The 24,636-nt window shown below is 42.8% G+C and overlaps 1 protein-coding gene across 7 annotated transcripts in view; it reads left to right on the forward strand.

Moving 5' to 3' along the window:
• Positions 1–1,587: 1,587 nt before the first annotated feature.
• Positions 1,588–24,636, forward strand: part of rapgef1b (Rap guanine nucleotide exchange factor (GEF) 1b) — a 50,873-nt gene continuing 27,824 nt past the window's right edge. For 2 of the 7 annotated variants that reach the window (XM_085166620.1, XM_085166624.1), the window contains exon 1: positions 1,589–7,112. In XM_085166620.1, the coding sequence (XP_085022746.1) occupies positions 7,031–7,112 (82 nt within the window). In that variant the 5' untranslated portion in view covers positions 1,589–7,030. Of the gene's footprint in view, positions 7,113–24,636 lie in introns of all 7 variants that reach the window. The other 5 variants (XM_085166625.1, XM_085166630.1, XM_085166621.1 and 2 more) reach the window with 4 other exon arrangements.

Raw genomic sequence — 24,636 nt, forward strand, 5'->3', positions numbered from 1 at the left:
ATTTAGTACATCAGGACTTATTAGGATAGCTCAAATGAGCCAAAAAATGTTGACAAAAAACAAATGTCTATGACAGAAGACATAGATATTATTGAAATATTACAATTTTCAACTACCACTTTTAAAAATCACAATTCTTGCTTATTTAAAAGAACTTCTGTGAATGCTGTTATTTACTGGCATTTGATTAGAGAACCTTTAGAGAAAAAAAGGTTCTCCTTTAGATATACAAACTAGAGCTGATATGCTAAATGTTCAAACGGCCAGTAGTGATTCAAAACACTCGAAGCATAAATCACCTCTGCTATGAAAACATTCGCCTTGTATAAAACATTTATGGGGGAAAAATCTAATTAAGAGTTACTCTGGCTGTTGTCCATACCATTATCTTTTGACTTAATTGATTGGAGGATGAGATGCAGCCAAAATGTGTGGGTCTTGCAAGGCTGGTTTCCTGGTCAAAACACTGCACACACATACACACTGAACTCTAGGCAAGTATACTAGCAAAAATACAAGAAATCCTGTGCTGTGTTTTCAGAGTAAGAGCTGCCCTGAAAGTGCCTTAGAGAGGAAAAATGTGTTCCGAAATACACTAACCTTAACTGTAACCGCTTAATACTAGAGGATATGGAAAGTAAAGACCCTACAGTACTACAGAGAAACCCCTCCAATCAGAGACCCTGTGAGCAAGCACTTGGCTACGGCGGAAAAGAAAAACCCTCTTCTAACAGGAAGAAATGCAAACTAGTGTATAAACACGCAGAGTGAAAAGACATGTGCAAAGAAAAAAAAATGCAAACCAGTTACACTTCCAGAAAAAAGCTGCAAAGTGTCCATGCATTTTCTAACGCTCACAAGTCTGTTTTAGATAGGTTCCTTCATTTAACCAGGTATTGTACTTTTAATCGTTATGTGCTTTTCAGCTTTATTCCAAAACATGTGAATAACATAGATATTAACAAGAAAAAAGAACCAAATGTCTGTGAGTAAAGCTTTAAACCTTTAGATCCCTCGCAATCTAAACGTCAGTGGCAATGTAATCTTTTTAATTTGCTGAAACTGATTATTAACCTTATATTAATTATTAACTATTATATAGAGACCCATTGCTTTGTTTTGACGATCACACCGATCAACACCCCTGATCTACCTTCTTGTGCAACACTTGATTTCTTCAGTTACTAGTTTTTAAGACTTGTTCTGTCTTTTCGGCCATGATGCTGGTTTTGAACCGAGCTGCTGAAATGGCTGTTTGAAGCCTGCGCAGTCAATCATTTCATTAGCCTTCTGCTGCTAAAATTGATGAGGTTAAAAAAAAATCGCTACTGTCCAGGCTACTCTGCATTTTTTCCCCATCTGCGATAGATTGATATATGGGTGAATGGATGATTGGTGAATTTCCACATTATTATTATTTAATTGCATGACTTAATTTATGAGACTGTGTGCAACAGCACTTGCAAAATCAGTATGGATTACATTCGGGGCTTGCTTTAACTTTGAACTGAAATCGAAACACGCCCATGCTCTTGTTGACAGATGGCGTGGCTAATTCCTGACGCAAGGGGGCGCTGTTGCACTGGATGATAGCCTACCCTAGCCGAGTCTCCGCTCAAGGCATTAACGTGAGCGTAGTGTGTGTGTATCCAGTGAAAATTACCCGGAGACGGACGGAGGCAGTTTATAACCGTACCAATGTCTGTGGCCTATAAATATGTTATATTAACCGGGGCGGAATCATCTCGTGGACACAACAACATATCGAAAATGAGGGAATAATCCGAGGAGAGGCACGGCGAGGCTCGTCTGTAGCTACGGTTTTGTTGAACTGCGAGTGGGATCACAGCTGCTGGCTACGAAAATGTCGAGAAAAATAGAGAGCAAGCAAGGTAAGTCCTGCCCGGCTAGACTGAACCTCACCGCTCCACCTTCGGGATACTGTATAACGGTCTCCCTTACACGGGGCTCGGATGGATCAAATTATGGGGGTCTGTTGACCAACACATACGCCAACAAAAAAGGGGGTGCTCCAGATAAAGCTTGGATGAGTGTGTTGGGTGTAAATGGTGGTTTAATTGGGCCTCACGGATTGTTCTTTTTCTCGGCTATCCAGTTAAAATAAAGCGTCTGCTAGCTGGTAGCGGCTAATGGTATTTTCATATTTTTGTCCCGTTTTTAAACCAAAAGCTGACTTAAGGAGAGCTGGTTAACTGACCCATTAGTTAAAATAATACAGCTTCTCGTGTTCAAAACAGTTTAGCGAGCTAGTCCGGGGAAATAGCTTTTTTTTTTTTTTTTTAGAAAAATCGTGCTGGCTTTTCTTCCATGGTACTACACCGGCATTTCTCCATTCACTCTCGGCACGGGGGTCGTAAATACACCACCCCGGTTTGATTGTTTGCGAGCGTTGCTAACCATCTCGGGACAAATCTCTGAATTTCACTCAAGAGGAAGCACGTGTGTTTCGCCTTTTTCCCCTTCGGAAGACGCGTAAATGAATGAATATATCGTGTCACATTTTTCTTCTGCTTCCCAATTAGCCGTCCGCGAACATTTAAAGACGGGTTTAGCTAGTAGCAGCTCAAGGTTAGCTTTTACTGGCTAAGGCTAGCTGCCTTGTTACCCCTGGAATGGGATTGCGTTCACGCGCTGGGCTGCTGGGTGTGCATTTGTGTTGATTTTCACTATTGTGCACGTGGCATTTTTTGTTGTTGGTTTGACTCGTATTTTTATTTTTATTTTTTTCATTTTGTCTACTCGTGTCACTCACTTTCTCACTTTCACTCTCACTGCGGAGCACAATCACTACGGGAGGAAACGCAGTAGTGTTGGGGTATGGATTTTGGGAAGGAAACTTTATACCCGTCAGCTACACTTGCATCCCATTCCAGCAGCTGTCTCCTTGCTTCGCTCCACATAGTGTCCTGCCCAGTGTTGCCTGCAGTAAGTGGGCGAAAAGGCGAACACACACACACACACTGAGAGCCCCCAGTAACAGGAGGGGAGGGAGTGTCATCCGCCACTAGCTCAGTCATTCTTCATAGGCGTAAAAGTTTCCGATTCCTTTCGTGTCTTGCGCACAGATGACTACATATGGTCACAACTAAATGAAAAGTCAGAGGCAATGCAAGAGTTTTGTTTTTTATTTTGTTTTCTTTTTTTGTAGACTCTTTGCTTAACTGATAACTTAAAAGCAAGTACCCAAACCATCACTTCTCCCCTGCTTCCATTCTTCCCAGTTGTGTTTACTTGTTGGTCTGTTATCATGTGCCTATTGATCCCAAATATGTCCCCAAGGACACACTGTGGTGGTTGCTAGTGTAATGGAAACAGGGAAGGGCGAGACTTGGGACTCGGAACAGAAAACTCTGCAGCAGGCAGTGCTTGAGTGTGAGAGAAAGTGTGAAAGGCTTCGTCTCTGGAGACTGGATAGAAACAGGGTAGCAGTTTTAGTCGCTGGCAGAATGGTGCCTTGAGGAGCAAACACATGGACACCAAATTCACTAGCTGCATCAACATACTCCTCCGATTACCGGGGATGGTGTCACCCAGTCACTAATTTGCCCTTCCCGCGGGAAGCAAAAGCGAACCTCATGTGCGGTGGAGCCCAGGCGTGTCACCTCTGATGAAATCAGATGGATGCTTCTTGCGCTGAATCCCATTCTCTGCGTACTCACCGACATGACTTCATCACTCAAGCAGCCCAAAACTGAAATCCATAAACGGATTCAGTGTGTTGCGGTGTTTGTCCCCCAAAAAACGTAACAGCAGCCAGACAGCCGAAGCTGTTTCTTAATGCTTTTCTCAGAAGGCTTAAAAGCTTTGAGTCTGTGTGATCACATTTTGGTGTAAGCTAAAACTTGAAGATGCTGTCAGGTAGCCTGCCTTAATAATAGTACATGATGTGAGCTGAATGACTAGGTTGGTGTGCAGTGTCAGCACATATTAATAGCTCCAAGGCATCTTTTTTTTTCTTCTTCTCTTTTTCCTGTCTTTCAGTGCATTAAGCAATTTAAGTTTTCCGAGTGTTGCTAAATGAGCTCATGATTAGTAGTATAAATAGTTGTGGGGTGCTGACATTGATCAAAAGTTAAAAATACTTCTTATCCACTGCTTATCACTGGTGAACGAGTGACGGGAGTTGACGGGAATTATTTCTGGCTGGTTTTGAGAGTGCTGCACTGTGACTTGCAGACTCTGCTCAGACACTTTCTAATCCCGCAGCGTTTTATGTAGGTACTGTATGTTTACTTGTTGGATGTCATACTTTAAATGACCCACTTAGAATGATTCCACTGTTGCAGTTAAATTAAGATGTGAAACATTTAGCGCAGCAGTCCTGAAATGGCATTTATTGTTGCCAAGATGGCCTAATTTTTAAATGAAGGCGATACAAAATTTTAAGAAAGAAAACCCATTTAGCGTCACTTTGAAGAACCAACCCAGAATCCACTTTTCAGGAAGATCTTCCGCATAAAAACAGAGACGCATCACCTGGGATGAGTTTTCCTTCGTTCAATTTGTATTTCCGTTCTTGTTTTGTCTACATGTGTATGAAGCCTTCATTCACACAAACCATTCTAAAACTGCACGAGTCAATAAAAATCTGTTCTAACTGCTCCCCGTTGCCAGGATATGTGCCCTTTGTACACTTTAAAGATTGTTATTTTGCTCAAACCTCAGAGTTCCACTGCTCTTTTCACCGGTGTCTTTTTCTAATAATAGCAGTCATAATAATAACTAGTTTTCATGCACTGTCTCAGTGACAGTACAATCAAAGGTGATGTGAGAGACAGTGCAGCTTTTCGATATCTTTTAGTATTTGTTTTTGTTTTTAGGTAAGTTCGCTACATTAATGCATTAACATTACTACTTCTTCAGCAGCAGAGAACAGCATCTGTTCTTTAGCCACTGCTTTCTAAAACACCATACCAGCTCTGGGTTGAGTTATTGTAGTTACTTGGCCAGCGTTAGTGCAAACTTTTGTAACATGTTTTTGTGGTGTGTGTGTGTGTGTGTGTGTGTGTGTGTGTGTGTGTTGGCTAGCTGGGCTTGTTTGTCAGTGCTTAATTTATTCATTTCAGTCTGCTAACATTAGCCTGTTAATGATATACAAAATACTGAGAGATGTCTTTTTTTTTTTTAAAAAAAAACATTTTTATTATAATATCAGGTGATCACGACTAAGATGTGCTGTATTGCTATTTTTGGTTTGTGGTTTTTTTTTAAAGATGAACTACAAGACTATATTTCTATCCCGTGAGTGGTATTTATTTAAAAGATGCACGTAGTCATTTGTGAATTAAATAAATTTTTTATAATTTAATAAAATTAATTTAATAAAAAATAAATAGAAATGAAGTAAAAAGAAGAACAGTTCTTTTTTTCTGCCACTCGCATTAGGCTTGGATGCTGTGCACACTTTACAGCTCAAAACACACATTTAAACACACCAGAAAAGCTGCTTAGAAAAAGATCATTGAGATTTTCACAGTTGCAAAAATTTCCCTCGTGCAGACTGGGGTTGTGACACGACACATTTTGGCACACCAGTGTTGGTAAGAAAGTCGTGAGAGCAGCAGTGCAGTGTTTTAAAATTAGCTTGCGGACTCTTCTGTTACTGGACAGTCAATGGTAGTAGCCAGCCGCAGCGGCAGAACTGATCCATCAGTTCCTTATTTTAGACTCCCTGCACCCCCCTCGCTGCATAGTGTGGCAGTGCGCATCTGTGGTTCACCCTTTGAAAGGGTCTTAGCTGCACTGTTTACTGTCAGGCATTACAAGAGCTAAAACTAAAGTGTGTGTGTGAAACTTTGATGGCCCTCGTTTGCTAAGCGGTTAGCTCGTTGCTTCAGACTTAAAATAGCTTCTTTTTCCTAATGTCCGTAAATGCCGAGCTCTGCGTGCCTGGGTCAAAAAACTCTGAGCAAGAGCTAAAGTAGTCCTGATTACAAAAGGGTTCCCCGGGATAACTCGGTCTGCCCACATCGCTGATGAGTGATCCCACTGTTGCATAGAGCAAGCTATGAGCACTGGTTTGTCATGCTGCAATTTTGAGGTTTGATGGCAGCAAGCATTTCACCCTCCCTGTACCACAGAATGAGAGGCTTGCTTTTCCCATATAGGTTTAGCTGTGTTGTAATTACATTTTTTATTTATTTTTTTTGGTGCCGTGTATGGGAATGCAAAAAGAGGGAGGGAAAAGAGCTTGGGAAGAGAAAGGGAGAGGGTGGACAAAGTCTGTGAGCAGAGAGTGAATCGGATAGAGAAATGGATGGATTACATGTGGCGTAATGGCTGGACCAGGGCAATCGACGAGAAGCGAAGGGAAGTCTGAGTTTTTGTAACATGAACATTTTTAAGGTGCATTCATCACCTTCCAGGTGGAGCGAAAGACTGCAGTTGAGATAATTTTCAGTGGTCTCACGTGTAATTCAGTGCAGCAGTATGTCACTGGCGGGTCATATTCTCCATCTCTCAACTTCTACGTGTGTTTTTGAGAGACTTTGTTGAGGTGTTGAATCTATCTCAAAAGGATAGAAAGAAGATGCTTCCCCTGAGTTCACTGCTGCGTGTTGGCCTACATGCCAGAGAGCAGGTCATTTATTCCCGCAGGTGGCCGTCTCATTTCCTTATTACTGTTGAGTGCATTCTCCATTACAGATAACTGTGGAGTGTTGGACTCTCTCCAGGACCAGTGACAACACCCACTCAGACATCCTTCCAGGATTACTTAAGTCAAGATTTATAAGAATATGAATATAAAACACATTGGATTTGGGAAAAGCACAATGCTTCTGGACTCCTCCTGACATGTGTCACTGCTATATGTGGCTCTTCCTCTGAAGTCCTGTGTAACGTGGCTGAGTCAAGTGAGGATGATCATGAGGCTAAGTTAGTTATGACTAACTCTCAGCAGTGCCTTTGTGAGAGAGAGCTCTAAAAAATGCCACTGTGACCTACGACACAGTATACAAAGGGCGTAAGCATCAGTATCACCTGGACTAGTCGCTGCGTGGACTGTTGGATGGGCAATATAAGCTGGAGGAGCCAGGCCTCCTCAGAGGACACAGACTCCTCTCTGCAGGGTGATTTAGATGAAGACACAGGTAAAGACAGCACACAGCACTTTTGCTGGTGATCAGTTGTACATTTGTTTTACTGGAGAAACAAGCATGTTGTGTATTTTAACTTATAATAACTTCGAATACCCAAAGAAGAAACTAGACAAGGACATTTACTTTAGCAGATGAGCATTACTAGAAATGTGAAGTGCGTTTTTTTTTTTGTTTGTTTTTTTGTTTTTCCCTCATCAGGTTTCAAAAGTTTTAATGCCAGTACACTCATTTTGCAGTTTATGTTAAAATAAATGCATACACGCATTGCTTTTTGTGACGATTATTTGTCTGAGTCTGTGGTTGCAAGCTTTGGAGCCTTAATGTAAAGTAGGCTTTGCTGGTGGAATAAAATGCAGGGGACATTCCTCTCTGTGCTTTTTGTGTCGTGTGGCTTTATGGAAGGTGCTCATTTGCTTTGCTGAAGCTTTGGGTGGACCCAGTTTGAGGAGGCTGCTCTACGGGGCCACAGCCTTCAATCACAGGCTTCCTTTTTGCCCTATTTACACCCCCCCCCCCCCCAAAAAAAAAAAAAAAAATGTAGACAGAAGCCATAACTGCTCTAATCCTGGCTCATCAGGTTGGAATCTGAAACTGTGCCTGCATGCTTTGGTCTTAATCCTGTTACACAATACAGAAAATGTGCGCCATGGAGCTGTAATCTTGGCATTTTAACTCCAAGCTGCCTGCCTCGCTTCACCTTGGTAACTGGGCATGTTTGCTGACCCACATGTTGGGGTTAACCCTGTTTGATTTTTTTTTCTTTCCTCCTGCTAAAGCTGCGTGAACAGATCCACCCTGATGAGCTGGTATAACATAGAGGCTCCATAATTAAGGTAGCCGAGTCTATCACTGTGTAATTACACAGTGCCGAGTGCCATAATACCTTGTTTTGAAAACACACAGTCTGTGGTGTGCTCAGCCTAATAAATCTATGTATTTCAACCCAGCAGGCAACAAAAGTCAGTGTTCACTGTGTGTATTTTGTCTGTGTACCCTGAGCTGTCCAGTCCCTGTAGTCATAATGGCCCTCTGCAGAGACCGTAGCGTGAGTAATGTGTTTCAAACAGATGCACAGAGGCCAAACACAAATAGCTGGTCATACTGCAGAGGGACAATATTTTGTAGTTATTCATCTATTAGCTGCTGATTTGACTACAGAGGCTTTAATTTCAAAATAAACAGTTTCTGGATCTTATTGTTTATGTTGTTTTTTGGTTTTCTCTTGGTTTGCACACTGCCTAAAAGTCTTTTTTTGCTGCTTCAATTCGCTCGTCTAAATCCAAATCTATGTTATCTGAACGATCGCATTGTATTAAACGGTCTTTATAACCCATCTGCCAGAACCCACAGCATCCTCACTCAGACTGCTGGTGTTTGTGATGAGATTGTAGAAGTAAAAGCGGTGTGACAGAGAACCACTACTGAAACTCCAAATGTGTCCAATGATGATGTCTTTCAGTTCTTGTTTCGGACTGAGTTACAATAGCGCTCTAACGCACTATTGTAACGCTTTGTAACTCTAACACTTTGATATTATGGAAATTTGATTGAAGGGAACAGGGTATTTCGTGTTTTGTGTATCCGCACAGGGGACTGCACTGTGTGTGTTGCAGATACAGTACTGACCATTGCAAGGATGAAGGAAAGAAAAATCTGTCTATGTTGAGTTTTCTATTGAAGAAAAGTGAGCAGCAGGGACACAGGGAGAGAAAAGGCGAGTGGCATTGGTGTGCCTGAAAGCAGCAATCTCAAAGGCGGAAAATGTAGAAATCTATTTAAAGGCGGGGGGGTTCTGTCAAGCTGCGTCTTAGTGTGCATGTGTGTACGTGCCTTCCTGCGTTCAGTGTGTCAAATCATGTAGACCCCAGGGTGGCATGGCTGGGTCAGGGAGCTGGCATACAATGAAGGGGACGTCCCACAGTTGCTGCCAGTTTCCGACACCAGTCTAAATCAGGAATGGAAAGCGAGAGAAGTTGACATTGCTTGCAAATAAGTCAGCCTTGTTGTCAAGGTGCATGTGGGTGTGTGTGTGTTTTTTGTTTGGTTGTAGATGAATGTGAATCCTTGGTTTGATTTCTTTATATTAATCCCAAAGTGTAGATGAAATGCATGCAAACACGCACAATCTTGACTTCGCCAGTGACTGAATGAGCTTGTAGCCCTCTGGACAAAATCCAGGAATTTGTGTTTGTTTGTTTCAGTATTCGCTGACCCACTTCTGCTCGGATGTTCATTCTTATACAACCTGAATGTGTGAATGTGCTTTTAAAACAGCAATGATGAACAGAAATAAATGGAATGTTTCTGAGGTTAAAGGCAAAATAATCACATAATCAATCAGCTTTGGCCTGAGAAGACTTTGAGTTGTTATTTGACCTGTTTCTCTTCATATGACTGATATCTCACAGCAAATAATGAGTTAAATTTCACTGATTCTTTTTTTCCCCTTCTGTTACAAAAGCCTCAGCATCCAAAATGCTTGTCTTTAGACTTGTCCATGCTGATTCTATCTTTGGAAGCGTTCTGCCTAATCTTCTATTATTTAAAACATAAACATAAAATGAAAAGATCATTTTATAGCGTCAGATGTATTGTAAAGGGCCTACCATACTATTTTTGGAAGTGCAGTCATGCTGTCTGCTGCAGTGTGTCTGCATACTGAGGAAGAACAGACGACAAAAATAACAGCACATCAATAAAACCCTGGAAGGTGATATGCAGTTATGTAGAGGCAACTTTCCTCATTCATCTGAAACAGTAATATGTAGCTTTTTCTTTTTACCCGTGGAATGTCAGATAAGTGGACAGATGTCAGCTGAGCAAGTAAACTGGTACAGATAACAAGATTGAGCTAATAATAGCCTGCTTAACAGTTCGAATAAAAAAAATAAAATAACAGTTGTAGCTTTTGTCTGGTTTAAAAAAAACAACAACTAAAAAACAAAACAAATCTCAGACACTTAGAGGCAGCTGACACTGACAGCTGCCTACTTTCTAACTGCGCGTTAGAAAGTAACTAGGAAGTGACTATTAACGTAAATTTTTGCCAGACTACATTTCACTCATTAAAAACGGTGATTCCTACGATGCCCTTTCAAAACCCCCATAAAAAACATGTATAAAAGCCTGCAGCTAATCACTGACTGACAATATTTATATCCCGTGGCCCAACCTTAGCATGTAGACTACAGATCGATCTGTTTTCCAAAAATAATATAAATTTGTGTCATCTTTTTCCACCGTTGGAAAAAGATGACACAAAAAAGTAATTACAAAGTTGCATTTAATTTTCTTTTGTGTATGAGTACAGTACAGTTTAGACGACCGCTGCCTAATTATAAGTGTCTATACGTGGGCAAGTCTTGTCTTTGTAAAGGACACGTCTGTCATCCAAGGCTATTTTTAAGAAGCTACATTTGGACATTTTTCGCAAAGTTTGGTTCGCCAGGGTGCATTTGATCTGTAAGATTAGATATATTATGTGGCATCTCTCTTTCAGTCTCATCCAGTACTGTGTTTGTGCACAAAGTGTCAAGTGGATGACGAGTGGCCCGCTGCACAGACAAGATCGGCTTTGTGCGGCTCTCTAACATGGAGAGCGTGGTACCACTCCTTGCTGTTGAGGCCATTTACTGTTTCCTGTGCTTCTCTGCCTCTCTGTATCTGTCTCTGTCTTGTGCTCAACAGTGAAGCGATCGGTTCTCTAGTGGCTGTTTGTCTGTGTGTAGGATCGTTCTCCTATCTCAAGTGCTTTATAGTGCCTGTTTGGCAAGAGGCAAACAGCTGCCGTTCTCTGAGAACTCTGAATTCATTCTCAGCAGATCACAGGGTTGTTTTTTTTTTTTAGCTGTTGCAGTGTCTCTGTTCTAGTGCTGCTTGATGTTAGAGATACTGACAAGCTGAGTATTTATTGCACTTTGTGCTTCTTAGTCTATCGGTTTCACCCCAGGTGAACCTGCTGCCTGCCACACGGTCTGTCTCACTTTACTGAAAGAATCGGTTCAGAAAGCTAGCTTTAAAGGGAATGCTAAAAAATGCAGTAAATTGCTGCAGCCCGAAGGTCAATTGAAGGATCAGGCTGGTTTGAGCATGTTTGTGTTGGGTGGTTGTGTATCGCAGTGAGCTGCTTTGTGTCGTGTGGGTTTGTGTAAATGTGTGTGTCTGTTAGTGATGTGTTATTAGGCACCACCTATTTTTATAAGGTAAGTTGTTATGTGGGGGTTAGTTACAGAGTCCAGGCTGCTCTGTGCTGTGAAGAGGGGAGGGAGTGAGGGAGACGAGGGACAGGAAATCATACCAGTGACTTAGGCGTCAGCGGGGAAGGAACAGGAGGGGTACCCAGGATGGTGTGTAAGTGTATGTTGTGTGAATTCCGCTCCCCCACCCCGCTATTAACCCTTTCCATCATACTGACTGCCCCTGCCCTCCAGTAAAGCTTTAGCGTGCTGCTCTGTGGCCTCATTTGCCCCTCGCATCACATTAATGGAATCATTAGCTGTTACTGCTATGGATTCCTAGATGACAAAACCATCAATATCACAATAAGTACTAAACTAATGATTTTTTTTTTCCGTTGTAGATTAATCTGCTGATTATTTTCTCAGATAATCGTTTGTCCTTCTGGAAATGGGGGAAAAATCACACCATGAAGAAATCAACTTGTAGTTGAAAAACAGTTGCTCTAAAACTCCAAGGAAACATTGTTCTCTGTTACTGAAGACAAACAAAAAGATGAGTTCATCACTGTCAAGGAGGTGGAATGAGCAAATGATTGGTCATTTTTGTTTTAGCAGGAAGATGACTCACATTACAAACTAGATCTTAAAATAGCTGCATATGTAAATAAAAAGGAAAGCTACACAATAGCCAGAGAACAATTCTGAAACCTGGTTTTGTATATTTTTCAGTTTCAGCACTGTGTTATGTGATGTGCTGATGTCCTCTGGTCTTAACACAGTGTGCACGAGATGTGAGCCCTATTTGTCTTTCCTGAGTTTGTTTTTCCCTCCTCTCAGTCATGCACATGGCAGCTTTTAACATGACGTTTCTAGATTTTGTAGCTAATTTCTGTTTTGCTCAGGGATTGGCAATATTGCCGCAATTTTTTTGGGGGCGGATAAGGATAAATCAATCCTTATACTGCTTCATGAACGTCCTGCTCCCCCCGTGCTTCACACTGCTCTCTCTCCGGTATTAAGGCTGTGCACTGGCTGAGATGAGATTGCTTCTCTTCAGGATGTTTGCCGGCTGGCTATCCTTTGTCCACCATGCTGCCGTCTGTTTGCAAAACGTTACATCTCCCAGTGCATCTAATGAACATCGTGCTAACTGCATCACTACCGATCATGCTTTTGCTTTGTACGTGAAAAGCTGGACAGTTTAAACAGTGCGATAATTTATTTATTTATTCAAGCCCTTTGTCCCCTTTTTGTCACCATTCTCCCTTTTTTAAATTAACAATTGGGTCAGCAGAAGCTTCCAGCATGTTTTTTTCTGTGCGTCGATGGTGCTGTTGAAAATCAGACCTTAAGGCATCCCCTCTGCAACCCTTTGTTGCTCATAGTTGAATAGTTTGGAGAACCTTTGTGTTTGTGACTGTGGATGCTGGTGTGGGTTCCTGCGCTCTGACACAGAGGACAATTGAGTCAACTAGACCTTAGGGCTCACTCCATACTGTAGCTTTCAGTACAACCTCTATGAAATTCTCTGCCAAGCGCTTCCATCAAATAGCTCCACTAGCTCATCCCCTGCCTGCCATTAATACACAAACCCATACTGAAAGCATCCAAGAGTGAGGATTATCTAAATACTCATAATATTGCATAGCCAGTGCAGTGTGGTATTATCCTTGAAGCATATACAGTGTATTGCAATAATTGTTTTTAAATTAATCATACTATTGTGAAGGAAGCGAGTCAAAGGGAGTGAAGAGGATAAATGAGTGTGCAGCGTTACTCATAGATCTGCAGAGTGTGGAAACGCAGACAAACAATGTGACAGACATTATCAGCACAAAGTAAGTAGAGAAGAAGAAATGCTATCAGTAATGAACCACCTTCCCACTGCAGCAGCAGAGGGGAAAAGGCTGTGTTAGCTCCAGAAACACAGAGCTTTGGAAGATTGCGTTCTGCTGGCTTTATAGTTGAACAGAGGAGGCATTGAGGCTCGAGACTTGTAAATGTTTATGCCACCACACAATACGCGGGCCTAATGGTCCCGCCCTCTTCCGAAACGCCACCAGGCTACACAGGACCTGCATCAGTTAAATAGTATACGGCCTGAAAATCCACCCAGCGTCTAATCAAAATGATCAAAAATTCCTTAAAAACTACTTAACCAGAGCAGTTAATGGAATTACTCACTTTTGACTCATGCTGTGTTAATAGCTTCATTTACAGAAAAAAAGACTTCCTTGAGTGTATCTGCAGTGAAGTCGGGATCGTGGTGGCGTTGCAAGTCTTAAAGATCTGTCGCTCTTGCATCCAGAGTATGCAAGGGTTACACACTATTACTGTGACATGTATACCTTATAAAACTAAGGAAAAAAAACTGTTTTACGTGCTGCAAAATATACAGTTATTACCAGTCTTTAAACAAAGAGAGCTGCATGAATGAACTCACTGACTTTGCAGCATGCCAGCATATCCAGAGCTCCACACTGACCCACTACCCTGAATAATGTTACACATCATCTACCGCATCTCATCTGCAAGCTGTGTAATTATGGAAGCGTGCATAGTCTACTCTAACCTCAATAGCCTTAAATGTAGATGTGTTAAATTAAGATGTGTTAATTTAAGACTTTTGTTTTGAGACTATACCACTTTGTTTCCCATCATTGTTCTGTTTCAGAGCACGCGTGTGTGCGTGTGCGTGTGTGCGTGTGTAAAATACTCCTTCTGAACATTGCTTCAAGCTACTTTTCCATGAAGGATGATGGATCGAGAAGTCAGTGAATAGCAGATTATTATCTGTTTCAAAGTGGGTTTAAGATGCACAGCTCATTTCAGATCACAAACAAACAGACTCAAGAATGCAATGTGTCACCAAGAGATTAGGCTGGATTTTTCCGTTTCATTTTGTGGCCTAATGTGACATATTTTCCTCCCCTCTCTGATAATTATAGTTTCAGGTTACTTTGTACTTTTGTTTTGCCATTGTTTATCATATTGGGAATCAGATCGTATCTGCATGTTTAGTGTTATCCTACGCCTTTTCTAGGCTGCCGTAACTCCAAAGTGACAAAAAAAAGGCGAGAAAGTGGGAGAAGGTGCTTTTGATATCCTTTTATCTCTGCAATCTTGTGACTCATAAGGGTAATGATGCCTCTCTTGCAAAGCAGGAGTTTCCCTTTATAGATACCGATTCAGATATAGATAGTATTCTTAATCATAAGCCTATTGTGTGCTGTCTGCTTAGATCTGAAAGCAAATTGCACAAACAGTCAGGAAACAGGAAAGAGACTGTCTTTTTCTCTTTTTTTGTTATTGTTGCCCTGCTGTCTGTTGTTCACTTGCTCATCTTCATGTCGCATACAGATGACCAGCCACAACCTCTCTAAACAGTTATGGATCTGATTAGCTTTTTTGTGTTATAGATGTGCTTTATAGATTCCCTGTGTTTGTGCAGTCACGCTCTGTTAGCCACGGTTGACCAGGCCTTCTGTTACCATGCAACGCAGCACCCAGAGCACCTCCATCACCACCCTGATATTTGCTCCTGACCAGTGACCCATGGCTGGTGGGGTTTGCGTTCCTGGTCACTGACATACTGAAGGGCATGCTTATGCAAGTATCGGCTGAGGCGGGCTTTATTGAAACAGAGATTGACTTGGGAGGGGATAAAAATAAGCGTGTACTTTTGTGTGCTTAGAAATGAAACGTGATAAATGCTTTGCTTTGGTAAAACGAATGTGATGTAATGTGAGAAACCCATTTGAGTTTTGTCGCTCCAGTTTTTGTGGAGTAATTGAATTCTACAAATGAGCTGGAAATTTATCACTTGAGCAAAGTATTCATTTAAATATAAATTAACTTTGAAAGTGTCTCATCAGTCTGTCAGCTGCAAATTAGTTGTAGTTGGTGGTAATTCTTTTTTGTAACTGTTCTTATGCCAGTTCAGTTTTTTTCTTGCCCGTTACCTTTTATTTTGCACTTCAGAATTCAGTTGAGAATTGAATGGCCAAAGAAATTTGTCATTTAGAATTGCATTGCACAAGCAGAAACCATCTCCCATGTCTCTTATGCTCATTTGTTAAGTGGACTGCAATAGATAGTAAATGGACTCGAGCACTTAGTATCTGTATCTCATTTACTTACTGGTTGAATGGATTTGATGATCTCGGCCTCACTGTGGCTCCTCATCGTTGAACTTCATGCTCAAACAGCATGGCTGGTTAACTATGGACTCCACCATTGCACTTCCTCTGTTACTTTTAAGTTAGCTGTTAGCCAGTGCCTCATTACTATACTGTGCAAAAATTCCTCATTTCTTTCTATTTTGCTTCCAGCTGGACTTGAGCAACAGTTCTCCGGGCATTCTGATGGTCTTTCAGAGTTTTTTCTTCGACTGTTTGGCCTTCTTTGCTAATTTATCTGTCCAGTCCAGTTAAGCACATGACAGACTACTTGACAAAAAACAATTTTAACTGTCTTTAGATACTCTGTTACTAGCAGCCTATTGCAACAACACATAATGTATTCCTTTATATTTAGTTTAATCTATTAAAAATGCCAAAGATAAGAGTTTGATAGGCATAAAACAGTATTTTTTGCAAGAAGAAGGTGTTTCCAGAAGAGCTATCATGAAAAACAGGCATAACTCAGCATGACATTCAGTGTCCTTAAAAACAAGTGGAGGACAAAAGAAGATGTGGAAGGCCTAAATAACTATCTAGAGCAGATGAACAGCATCTGAGCATCAAGTCTTTAATAAAATAGAAGACAAAAAAAACAGCAAAGACCTGAAACAGGACCCGAGATCTGGCTATTCAGTTCATCCACCTGCTTTGGTGAAGCCTCATCAGAATTGGTGTCAGTGAAAGTGTGGCTGTCAAGATGGAACGAGGAGAAAAGTCTGGGGAATGCCAACTTATGCAAGAACTGGAATAAAACTCAGTGGAAGCACATCATATAGAGTGATGAATCCATATTTGAAATGTTTGGTTCAAGTCATTGTCAGTATGTAAGAGGAGGTTAGGAGAGAGGTACAACATAGGCACGTACTGCCATCTGTAGAATATGGTGGAGGCTCTGTCATGTTTAGGAGCTGCTTTTCAGCCAGTGGTGTTGCGGAACCGTGTCCAAATTGCTGCAACACCATCTGGAAAGCATTGATTGGCAGCAGCTTCATTTTTCAACATGACAGTGTTTCAAACATGCTGCCAGTGCAGTAAAAACCATACCTGGATAGAAGAACAGACAATGGAACACTATCATCAGAGCCCGAACCTCAACACTGTTGAAACTAGTGTGGGATCATTTTGATAACAACATAATCCAAAGAGCTTAGTGTGTTCTTCAAGGAGTCTGGAAGAACTATTCCTGAAGACTACTTAAAGAAGTGGCAAGAAAGCTGTCTAAGAGAGTTCCCGTTGTCCAGCCATTCGCATCCGCTTATTCCGTTTCAGGGTCGCGGGGGTGCCGGAGCCTACCCAGCTGTCATAGGGCGAGAGGCGGGTACACCCTGGACAGTTCGCCAATCTGTCGCAGGGCCAACACACAGAGACAGACAACCATTCACACTCACATTCACTCGCACATTCACCCTATGGGGCAATTGGATTAACCAATTAACCTATCCCCACAAGCAATTATATAATTCTGTTTTTGTCTTATATATAGTATTTTTGTGCATCTTTAAACAATAAATAAATCACTGCATTTACTTCCCATTTTCCAAGCAAAATATGAAGAGAATGAGAGGTAGCTCAGACTTTGTCACAGCACATACCAGACCTTCCTACCTTCGTCATCCTTGGACTGTGGCTTGACCTGCAACACACCCCACCCACCCACATACACACGCATACACACAGAGCCTGTGGTTTCCTATAGCTCTGCATATTAACTGTGGATATAAAGAGGATTCCTATTGAAAACTGAACACCGCCAGCAGGAAATAACCACTACAATGGAGAGAATAAATAATTCACTAAGCACTTAAATATTTCCTGTTGAATTTTTCTCTTTTCTTTCCATTTTTTCTCCCTGCTGTTCATCTTATGTGCCTCCGGCTAGCATCCCCCCACCCTTTGCTACACAGCAGGTCTTACTTCTTGTTCCGCAGTGTAACAGACAGCAGTTAGCACTGTTGTCATTTTCATAGGCAAATAAGAGCTCATGTAAGCAGAGTCGCTTATAAACAATGAAATGAAATGAAATTTAGGTGTATCCATATGGTGGGTTTCTGCTTAAGTGTGCCAGATTCTTTGTCTTTATTTATCTACAACCCCATCTAATGCATCTTTGTAAAAGGGCACTTCTTATAGAGAACTCATTTATTTACATCCAATGCAGGGGTAATGTCGTGCTACCATGTGACTTAACTTTTTAAAAATTATTTGAAGGTATTTATGGGCTTTTTAACTTTTATTATGGCATGACAATTTAGAGTTGACACAACAGCTAGGAGAGAGCATAAGGGAACATACACAGCAAATGAACTGGGGTAGATTTGAACCATTTCCAGTTTGCATTGCAACTTTTTAGGCAAAACAGCTGCAATGCTGTTTAGGCAGGTATTTAGCGACTTTTTTCCACACAATTTGCCATCTTCTATATACATTACTGAGCGCTGCAATCTGCTAGTGACCCAAACAATTGCAAGGAGGCTTTCAGTGCAGTGCTTCATACCTCTGTGTGACAGTTTGACCTAGCAACTGCAAGCAGCCTCCTACAACTATTTGCCAACCAGCTGAGGAATACACCTTTTCCCAAGTGACCAACGGTTACTAGGGGGTCTATAGACCAGTTGCTACTGGTGTTTAGCGATCAATTGAGAATGACTGGTAGCAATTTCCAGCAACTGCTCATAACTGGTCAAGGATTATACATTTTAACCTTAGTGACTGGTGGTTACCATGCTAATGCCAGCTGGTTTATGCCTGTGATTGGGGCCATAAGAACATGGATCCACACCAACCAGTTTTCTGACAATGATGACAGAGTAAAGGTTTACTAAACTGAAACATAAAGTAAGCTGACAGTCACGATTAGGTGTTAGTAATGCACAGTTCTTAAAGCCTGTTTGATGTAATGCTATAACCGGTGAAGTTTGGTCAGATGACAGCTTATTGAGTTTATTAAGACTGTCCCAGACACATGAAAAGATGCCCCAGCTAGCAAATCAGTTAACATTGCTGGTACTGTGGGTCTTTGCTTCAAAATGTGGTGCAACAGAAATGCCGTTATAAACTCAAAAGCATATTAACACACCGATGGACTGAATGAGTCCACTGTGAAGGCTATGTATACATATACTGTGTAGGTTTTATCTCTCAAGGAGTCTGTGTAAAGCAGAAAAAGAACTCATTTTTGCAGTTCATTCATCCTCTAAACATTTTTCTATGCACACTTTCAGATCAGTTTTTCCCCCCCACTTACCTTTTTCGTATGCTGAACAGCTGCCACAGTGACCTTTGTGACTCTCGTAGCGGTCTTCTAACAGGCTAAACACGTCCGCAGAGGAAGGTTTGGGGACACTTTCACCCAGAAGCTCCTCGCTGAAGGGGTTCAGCAGGAGGTGACAGCTGTGCACGTAACTTTAAGCGCAGCCTCATCTCTGCCTTTCCAGCCTGTTTCGTCTTACTCTAAGCCTACAGGGCCAGTGAGAAGGAAGAGGCCACCAGCTGTCCTGTATAGATCACACCTGTACTGAACAGGAACCACATCAATCTGCCAGCCCGTCACACCCCGACAAACACATATGGCACCAGTCGTCATGATCAGCAATACAGAACGGGATTTTTTTTTTCTAATTTGGAAAATAGATAAATAAGATAAGTACAATTAAGAAACAAGTTGTTCCATAAATTGCAGTTTTTCACACTACACAGACTGCCATTAATAGCAGGGATGGAATTAACCTCCTCCCACTCAGAGATACTGTATTATAAATAGGGATGGGTATCGTTTAGGTTTTATCCGATACCGGTGCCAAACCGGTACTTTTGAAAACGGTGCCGGTGCCCAAACCGGTGCTTAAAGAATGGAAAACACAAAATTGGTCCAAAAACCTCTCATGTTCAGCTGTTTTTTTGTAAAAAGATAACAATGTTAGTCTTTTCTGCAGGTATAGGGCATATATGGTATCACTCTGGGCTGGAAGCAGTGCTTAAACAATGGAAAAAAACACAAACTTTGTCCAAAAACCTCTCATGTTTAGCTGTTTCCACTTTTTCTTCGGTCATTTTAGCCTTTTTGGCCAGGGTGAAGGGAGTATCTGCCATCAAACAAGAAGACAGCCGCATGTAGCTATGATGGTGTTTGCTAGTTCACGTTACATGCATTAATTTAATAACGCGGTTAGCTTACTCAACGTAAATTACACACGAACAACATTAAGCTACTCACGCAGAGAAGAACGGCTGCTGCTGCCATCATCATTTCTGCTACACTGGCAGGGCTAGGTTCATCGGATTTAAAGTGTGACCTCCTTAACAGTATCAGCTTAAAGCACTTGTTGCAGGCTGCTGAGTTTGCATCTTTTGCTGTGAAGTACAGCCAGACTTTTGACCGCTTTGGGCCTTGGGCATTTTTAATCTGTAGCTCTGCTCTAAAAGAACGTACGTACCTGACCCGCCTACTATCCTCGAAACGTAAAATGATTGGCTAGAATCTAAAGTGTATCATTCCATACCAGTTGGTGGCGGTAATGCACCTTTCAGTTGTTTGCCAACCGCCAATAGAAAATGTAAGGAAGAAGAAGTGGTATCACAGCTCAGGAAAAAAAAGACACGAAATAAAGCACGGAAATGCGCGCTGCTTTTCGGTCTGGTTACTACCGTTTATGTCAGAACCGTGCCATGATGGCACCGGATACCGGTACCCTCCCTAATTATAAATAGAAAGGGGAGAGAGGAAAAAAACCCTCCTAATTTAATAATATTCAGTTTATGAGGAAGCAGCATTTCAAACACCTTCAGGTATGTCTTTTTGTCTGACAGCCTGTCAGGATTCAAAATAACGCTCTGTTTATTAAAAAACCATTTGCCTTGCGATTTGGGAGTCATGAGTTCAAGGAAGTTTTTCAAGATATTAATCACACTGATTCAGAATCATGTTAGCCAAACTGGTTTCATAAAAGGTCGGCACTCCTCAACAAACACTCGTAGATTACTTAATTTAATAGACTACTCATACAATAAAAACATTGAAACCATAATATTATCTCTAGATGCAGAAAAGCATTTGACAGAGTTAACTGGAAATTTGTATTTGCAACTTTACACAAATTTGGTTTTGGAAACTCTTTCATAAATTGGATAAGAATATTATACAATTCCCCAACAGCTCGTATCAGAACAAATGACCAGACATCCTCCAGCTTTTGTCTCCTGAGGGGCACCAGACAGGGATGCCCACTCTCCCCTTCACTTTTTGCAATTTTTATCGAACCTCTAGCAGCAGCACTTAGACAGGCTACAACAATTAAGGGCATAAAATGTAAGAACGTAGAACATAAAATCAGTCTCTATGCGGATGATGTGTTGCTTTTTCTGCAAAACTCACAAATCAACCTCTCTGAGGTAATTACTCTAATAAACTGGTTTTCAAGAGTTTCAGATTATTCAATTAACTGGCCAAAATCTACAGTTCTTCCCATTAACTGCTCCTTCCATAATTCATCTTCTGCCCCACTACAATCTGGAAATATTAAATATTTAGGTATTAATGTTTCTCCTAAGCTTTCAGACTTAATTAAATTAAACCACATCCCACTTCTAAAGAAAGTAGAAGGTGATCTGACTAGATGGAAATCTCTACCCATATCACTCATGGGAAGGGTCGCCACTATAAAAATGATGATCTTGCCAAAAATAAATTACTTATTTTTAATGATCCCTAACAAACCATCACAAGATTGGTTCAGATCTCTGGATTCACATATTTCTAAATTCCTTTGGAAAGATAAACCCCCGCGCATCAGCTTAAAAACGCTACAAAGAACCAAGGATAGAGGAGGATTAGATCTGCCTAATTTTCACCAATACTTCTTAGCCAACAGGCTTCAGTTCATCTCAGAATGGTTAAAATGTACCCTCTTAGATGAGCCCTGGCTAGATGTTGAACAGGCACTATGCAATGATCTAGAGATTTCAGACCTACCATTTATTAGCTCAAACATCAAAAGACATAAATGCTTTAAAAGCATCAACATCAGCTTTTCTCTGACAGCATGGTGGGAGTTTCTAAAAATAACGGAGTCTTCATTAATCCCATGCAAACGTACACCTATCTGGAATAACCCTGACATATTACAAAACAATAATATGATTAATTTCCCAGAATGGAGTTGTAAAGGAATTAAATACTTAGAACATATATTAGAGGGAACAGAATTTATTCCATTTGACAGACTAGTTACACAATATGGGATCAACAAGAAAAGATTTTTAGAATATCAACAAATTAAATCCATAGTAAAAAAGAAATTTAACCTCAGTCAAGTTGAATTACAAACACCACCAAGTGTGGTTCAATTTCTTACTCTTAAATCCCCCAAACTATTATCTAAAATATACAGAACACTTTCTAAAATAGATGAATCAATATCCCTTCCTATTGCAAAGTGGGAAGCAGATTTATCAGTCAGCTTAGACCAAAACGTCTGGTCTCAGATTCGCTTAAAAACCTTTAAATTGATTAAAAATCCCAATCTGCAATTAATACAATACAAAATACTGCATAGAGTGCACTATACAGGTCATCGAATGTTCAAGATGGGCTTTACATCCGCCAACAGCTCACACTGTCAAGGCAATACACCAGACAGTTACATCCACGCTCTTTGGTTCTGTCCACCAGTGCAGAAGTTTTGGCACGAGATATGTGAGGACTTATCAAAGTGTCTGAAATGTAAAATTCCAACCTCCCCTTTAGTATGCTTGTTGGGAAATTTGGATGATGTCACTACAGAAATTAATACAGTCCACATGGTTTTTACTGCCCTATGCATCGCCAAGAAAACGGTCCTCATGAACTGGAAAAATAAAAATAATCTCCTTTGATCGGCTCCATCACCTAGCGGGGGTAGGGGGTCGTGGTTTGGTCCCGCCTTGGCTATTGTGGTTGATGTGGAGGTTGGGATGGGCTTAGGGCACCTGGAGGACCCCTAGAGACGTTATCCCTGGAGGGCTTAACCCGGGGGTTGTGTTCATAACCTGGTTAGTGGCTCTGGTCGCTCTCAGAGGTTGTTCTCCTCGTGGCTGCGTGCAGCGGGGCTGGAGGATGGTCTGTGCTGGCGGACGTAGGTTACTGGCCTGGTGGCCTGGCTGTCCCTGAGTGGATCCAGGGCGGGCGTGGGGGTTTGGGGTTCGGGGGTGCTTCGCCTCCGTGCTGGGGCTCTGGCTGGGCCTTGGGGGCTTCGGTCCTCGTCGGGGTGTCGCCGAGGTTGTGGTCGGGTGGGTGCACGGGGCTCAGCCCTGGCGCAGGGGGCCTCTTGTGCATCGGCCTAACCGGGGGGCTCTTGAACTGGCAGGGAGGTTGTTCCATCTTTGCAGGAGTCCACTCTGCAGGTGGGGAGAGACATAGGAGAGGTGGAGAATAAACTTAACCTGGGTGTCTGTGTCTTGTGTAGTCTGGGAGATGATTGAATGTTGGGGTGGGTACAGTTTCCTCTGCGGTGGGGTAGGGTGGGCTGCCCCGGGTCCTGTGGGGCTTGGCGGTGCTGCTGCCGTAGGCCCCGGTCTGGATGGGCCTGGGCTCCCTTGCCTTGGTGGATACCAGAGGACGGGGGTGCCTATTGGGGTCAGCGGGGGGGCTGGCCCTAGGGAGGGACACCCTCCCCTCCCTTCTTTTCCTCCCCATCCCCGGCTGCCTCCCTCTTCCCGCTCCACCACACCCACCCACACAGGTAGGGCTTTGGGGTGCGGGTGTGTCACCAGGGTGCAGGGGAGACATTCCCCCCCCCCCGTCTCTTCTGGCCACCTGTGCCTCAATTTTATCTCACAACTTAGACATCCACATTACTTACACTCTCATAACACACACACACACACACACACACACACATATATATATATATATATATATATATATATATATATATATATATATATATATATATAGGGCCTTGAGGGTGGGCACGTTAACGGCGTCCAGTAGACGGTCTGTGTATTCAAACCTACCTCTGGCGCCGGTGCCCACCTCTCAATTTTAAATCGATGTAGACATTGAGGGTTCTCGGGAGGGGCCGTGCTAACACCTGCTGCTCTCTGGCAGCAGCACCATGCTCTCCCTTGTTTTAAATACACTTTAGAGCAACACGCAGCAACACTACACTTGAGCGGGAGGAGGGAGGTATGGGGTCTTAACACACCCCCGTTCTCTGCTAGCCATCGGGGCGGGGGGGCTGGGAAGAGATGCTGGCTGTCCGATTGGCCTCCCTGCTGCTGCGGAGCCGGGGGCGGTCTGCTTGCCTCCACCCCGGAGGGAAGGGTAACATCTCTTGGGTCTGGGTGCCGTTTCCACCTCTGGGGGCGAGGATACCTGGACCCGGGGTATAGAGTATGTTTGAGGAGTGTGATTGTGTGTACATGTCCATTTACGTTTATTCCTACGTTGGGTGAGTGCTGAGTGTTTGTATATGTGTGCATGAGGGTGGGAATGCATGTCTGTGTCTGTGTGTGCCTGTTTGTCTGTGTCTATATGTCAGGTCGGGTCTTAGACTCCACCTCTCTGGGAACTCCCAGGCCCTCCAAAGTGTGGAGGCCTATCTCCCCTCACCACACTCCCTGCCGGTGACTGATGCCCTCAGGGGTCGGTGCATTGTTGGTTCTTGGTGTCCGGGACTGGGCGCTCAGGTCATGTGCCAGCTCACTCCCGGTGGCTACTTGGCGGGGCCTGGCGCCTGCTGCTCGGTCAGGCCTCTTCCGGGGCGCGGGGGGCCCTCGGGCCTGCGGCCTCTGTGCCTGCGGCTCGGTTCACTCGGGCACAGCTGGCTGCCGGCGGAGCCGGCGGGCACGCCGGTGCAGCCCCCTCTAGCTTCTGCCCGGTGGCTACTGGGTGACCCCTCGTCTGGGGATCCTCAGCCCTTCCCATGAAGGTGGCACGAATGCCCCTCCGGTGGTCCTCCTTGGGCTCTTGCACTCTGGGGCCTCTGGATGTCTGGGGCCTGGATCTCCTCCATGCCTGCTTCATGCCCTGGGGGACAGGGCTATGGCTCTCTACATCCTCTAGCAGACCATTACATGGGGAAACCATTTGAATGCAAGCGCGCCGATCCACACAGGTGTGCATACAGGTGTGCACACGGGTGTTCACTGTTCGTAGACTTAAATCACACCTTTCTTGGC

Source organism: Neolamprologus multifasciatus, chromosome 7 (assembly GCF_963576455.1).
Source record: "Neolamprologus multifasciatus chromosome 7, fNeoMul1.2, whole genome shotgun sequence".
In the NCBI taxonomy this organism is placed as follows: domain Eukaryota; kingdom Metazoa; phylum Chordata; class Actinopteri; order Cichliformes; family Cichlidae; genus Neolamprologus; species Neolamprologus multifasciatus.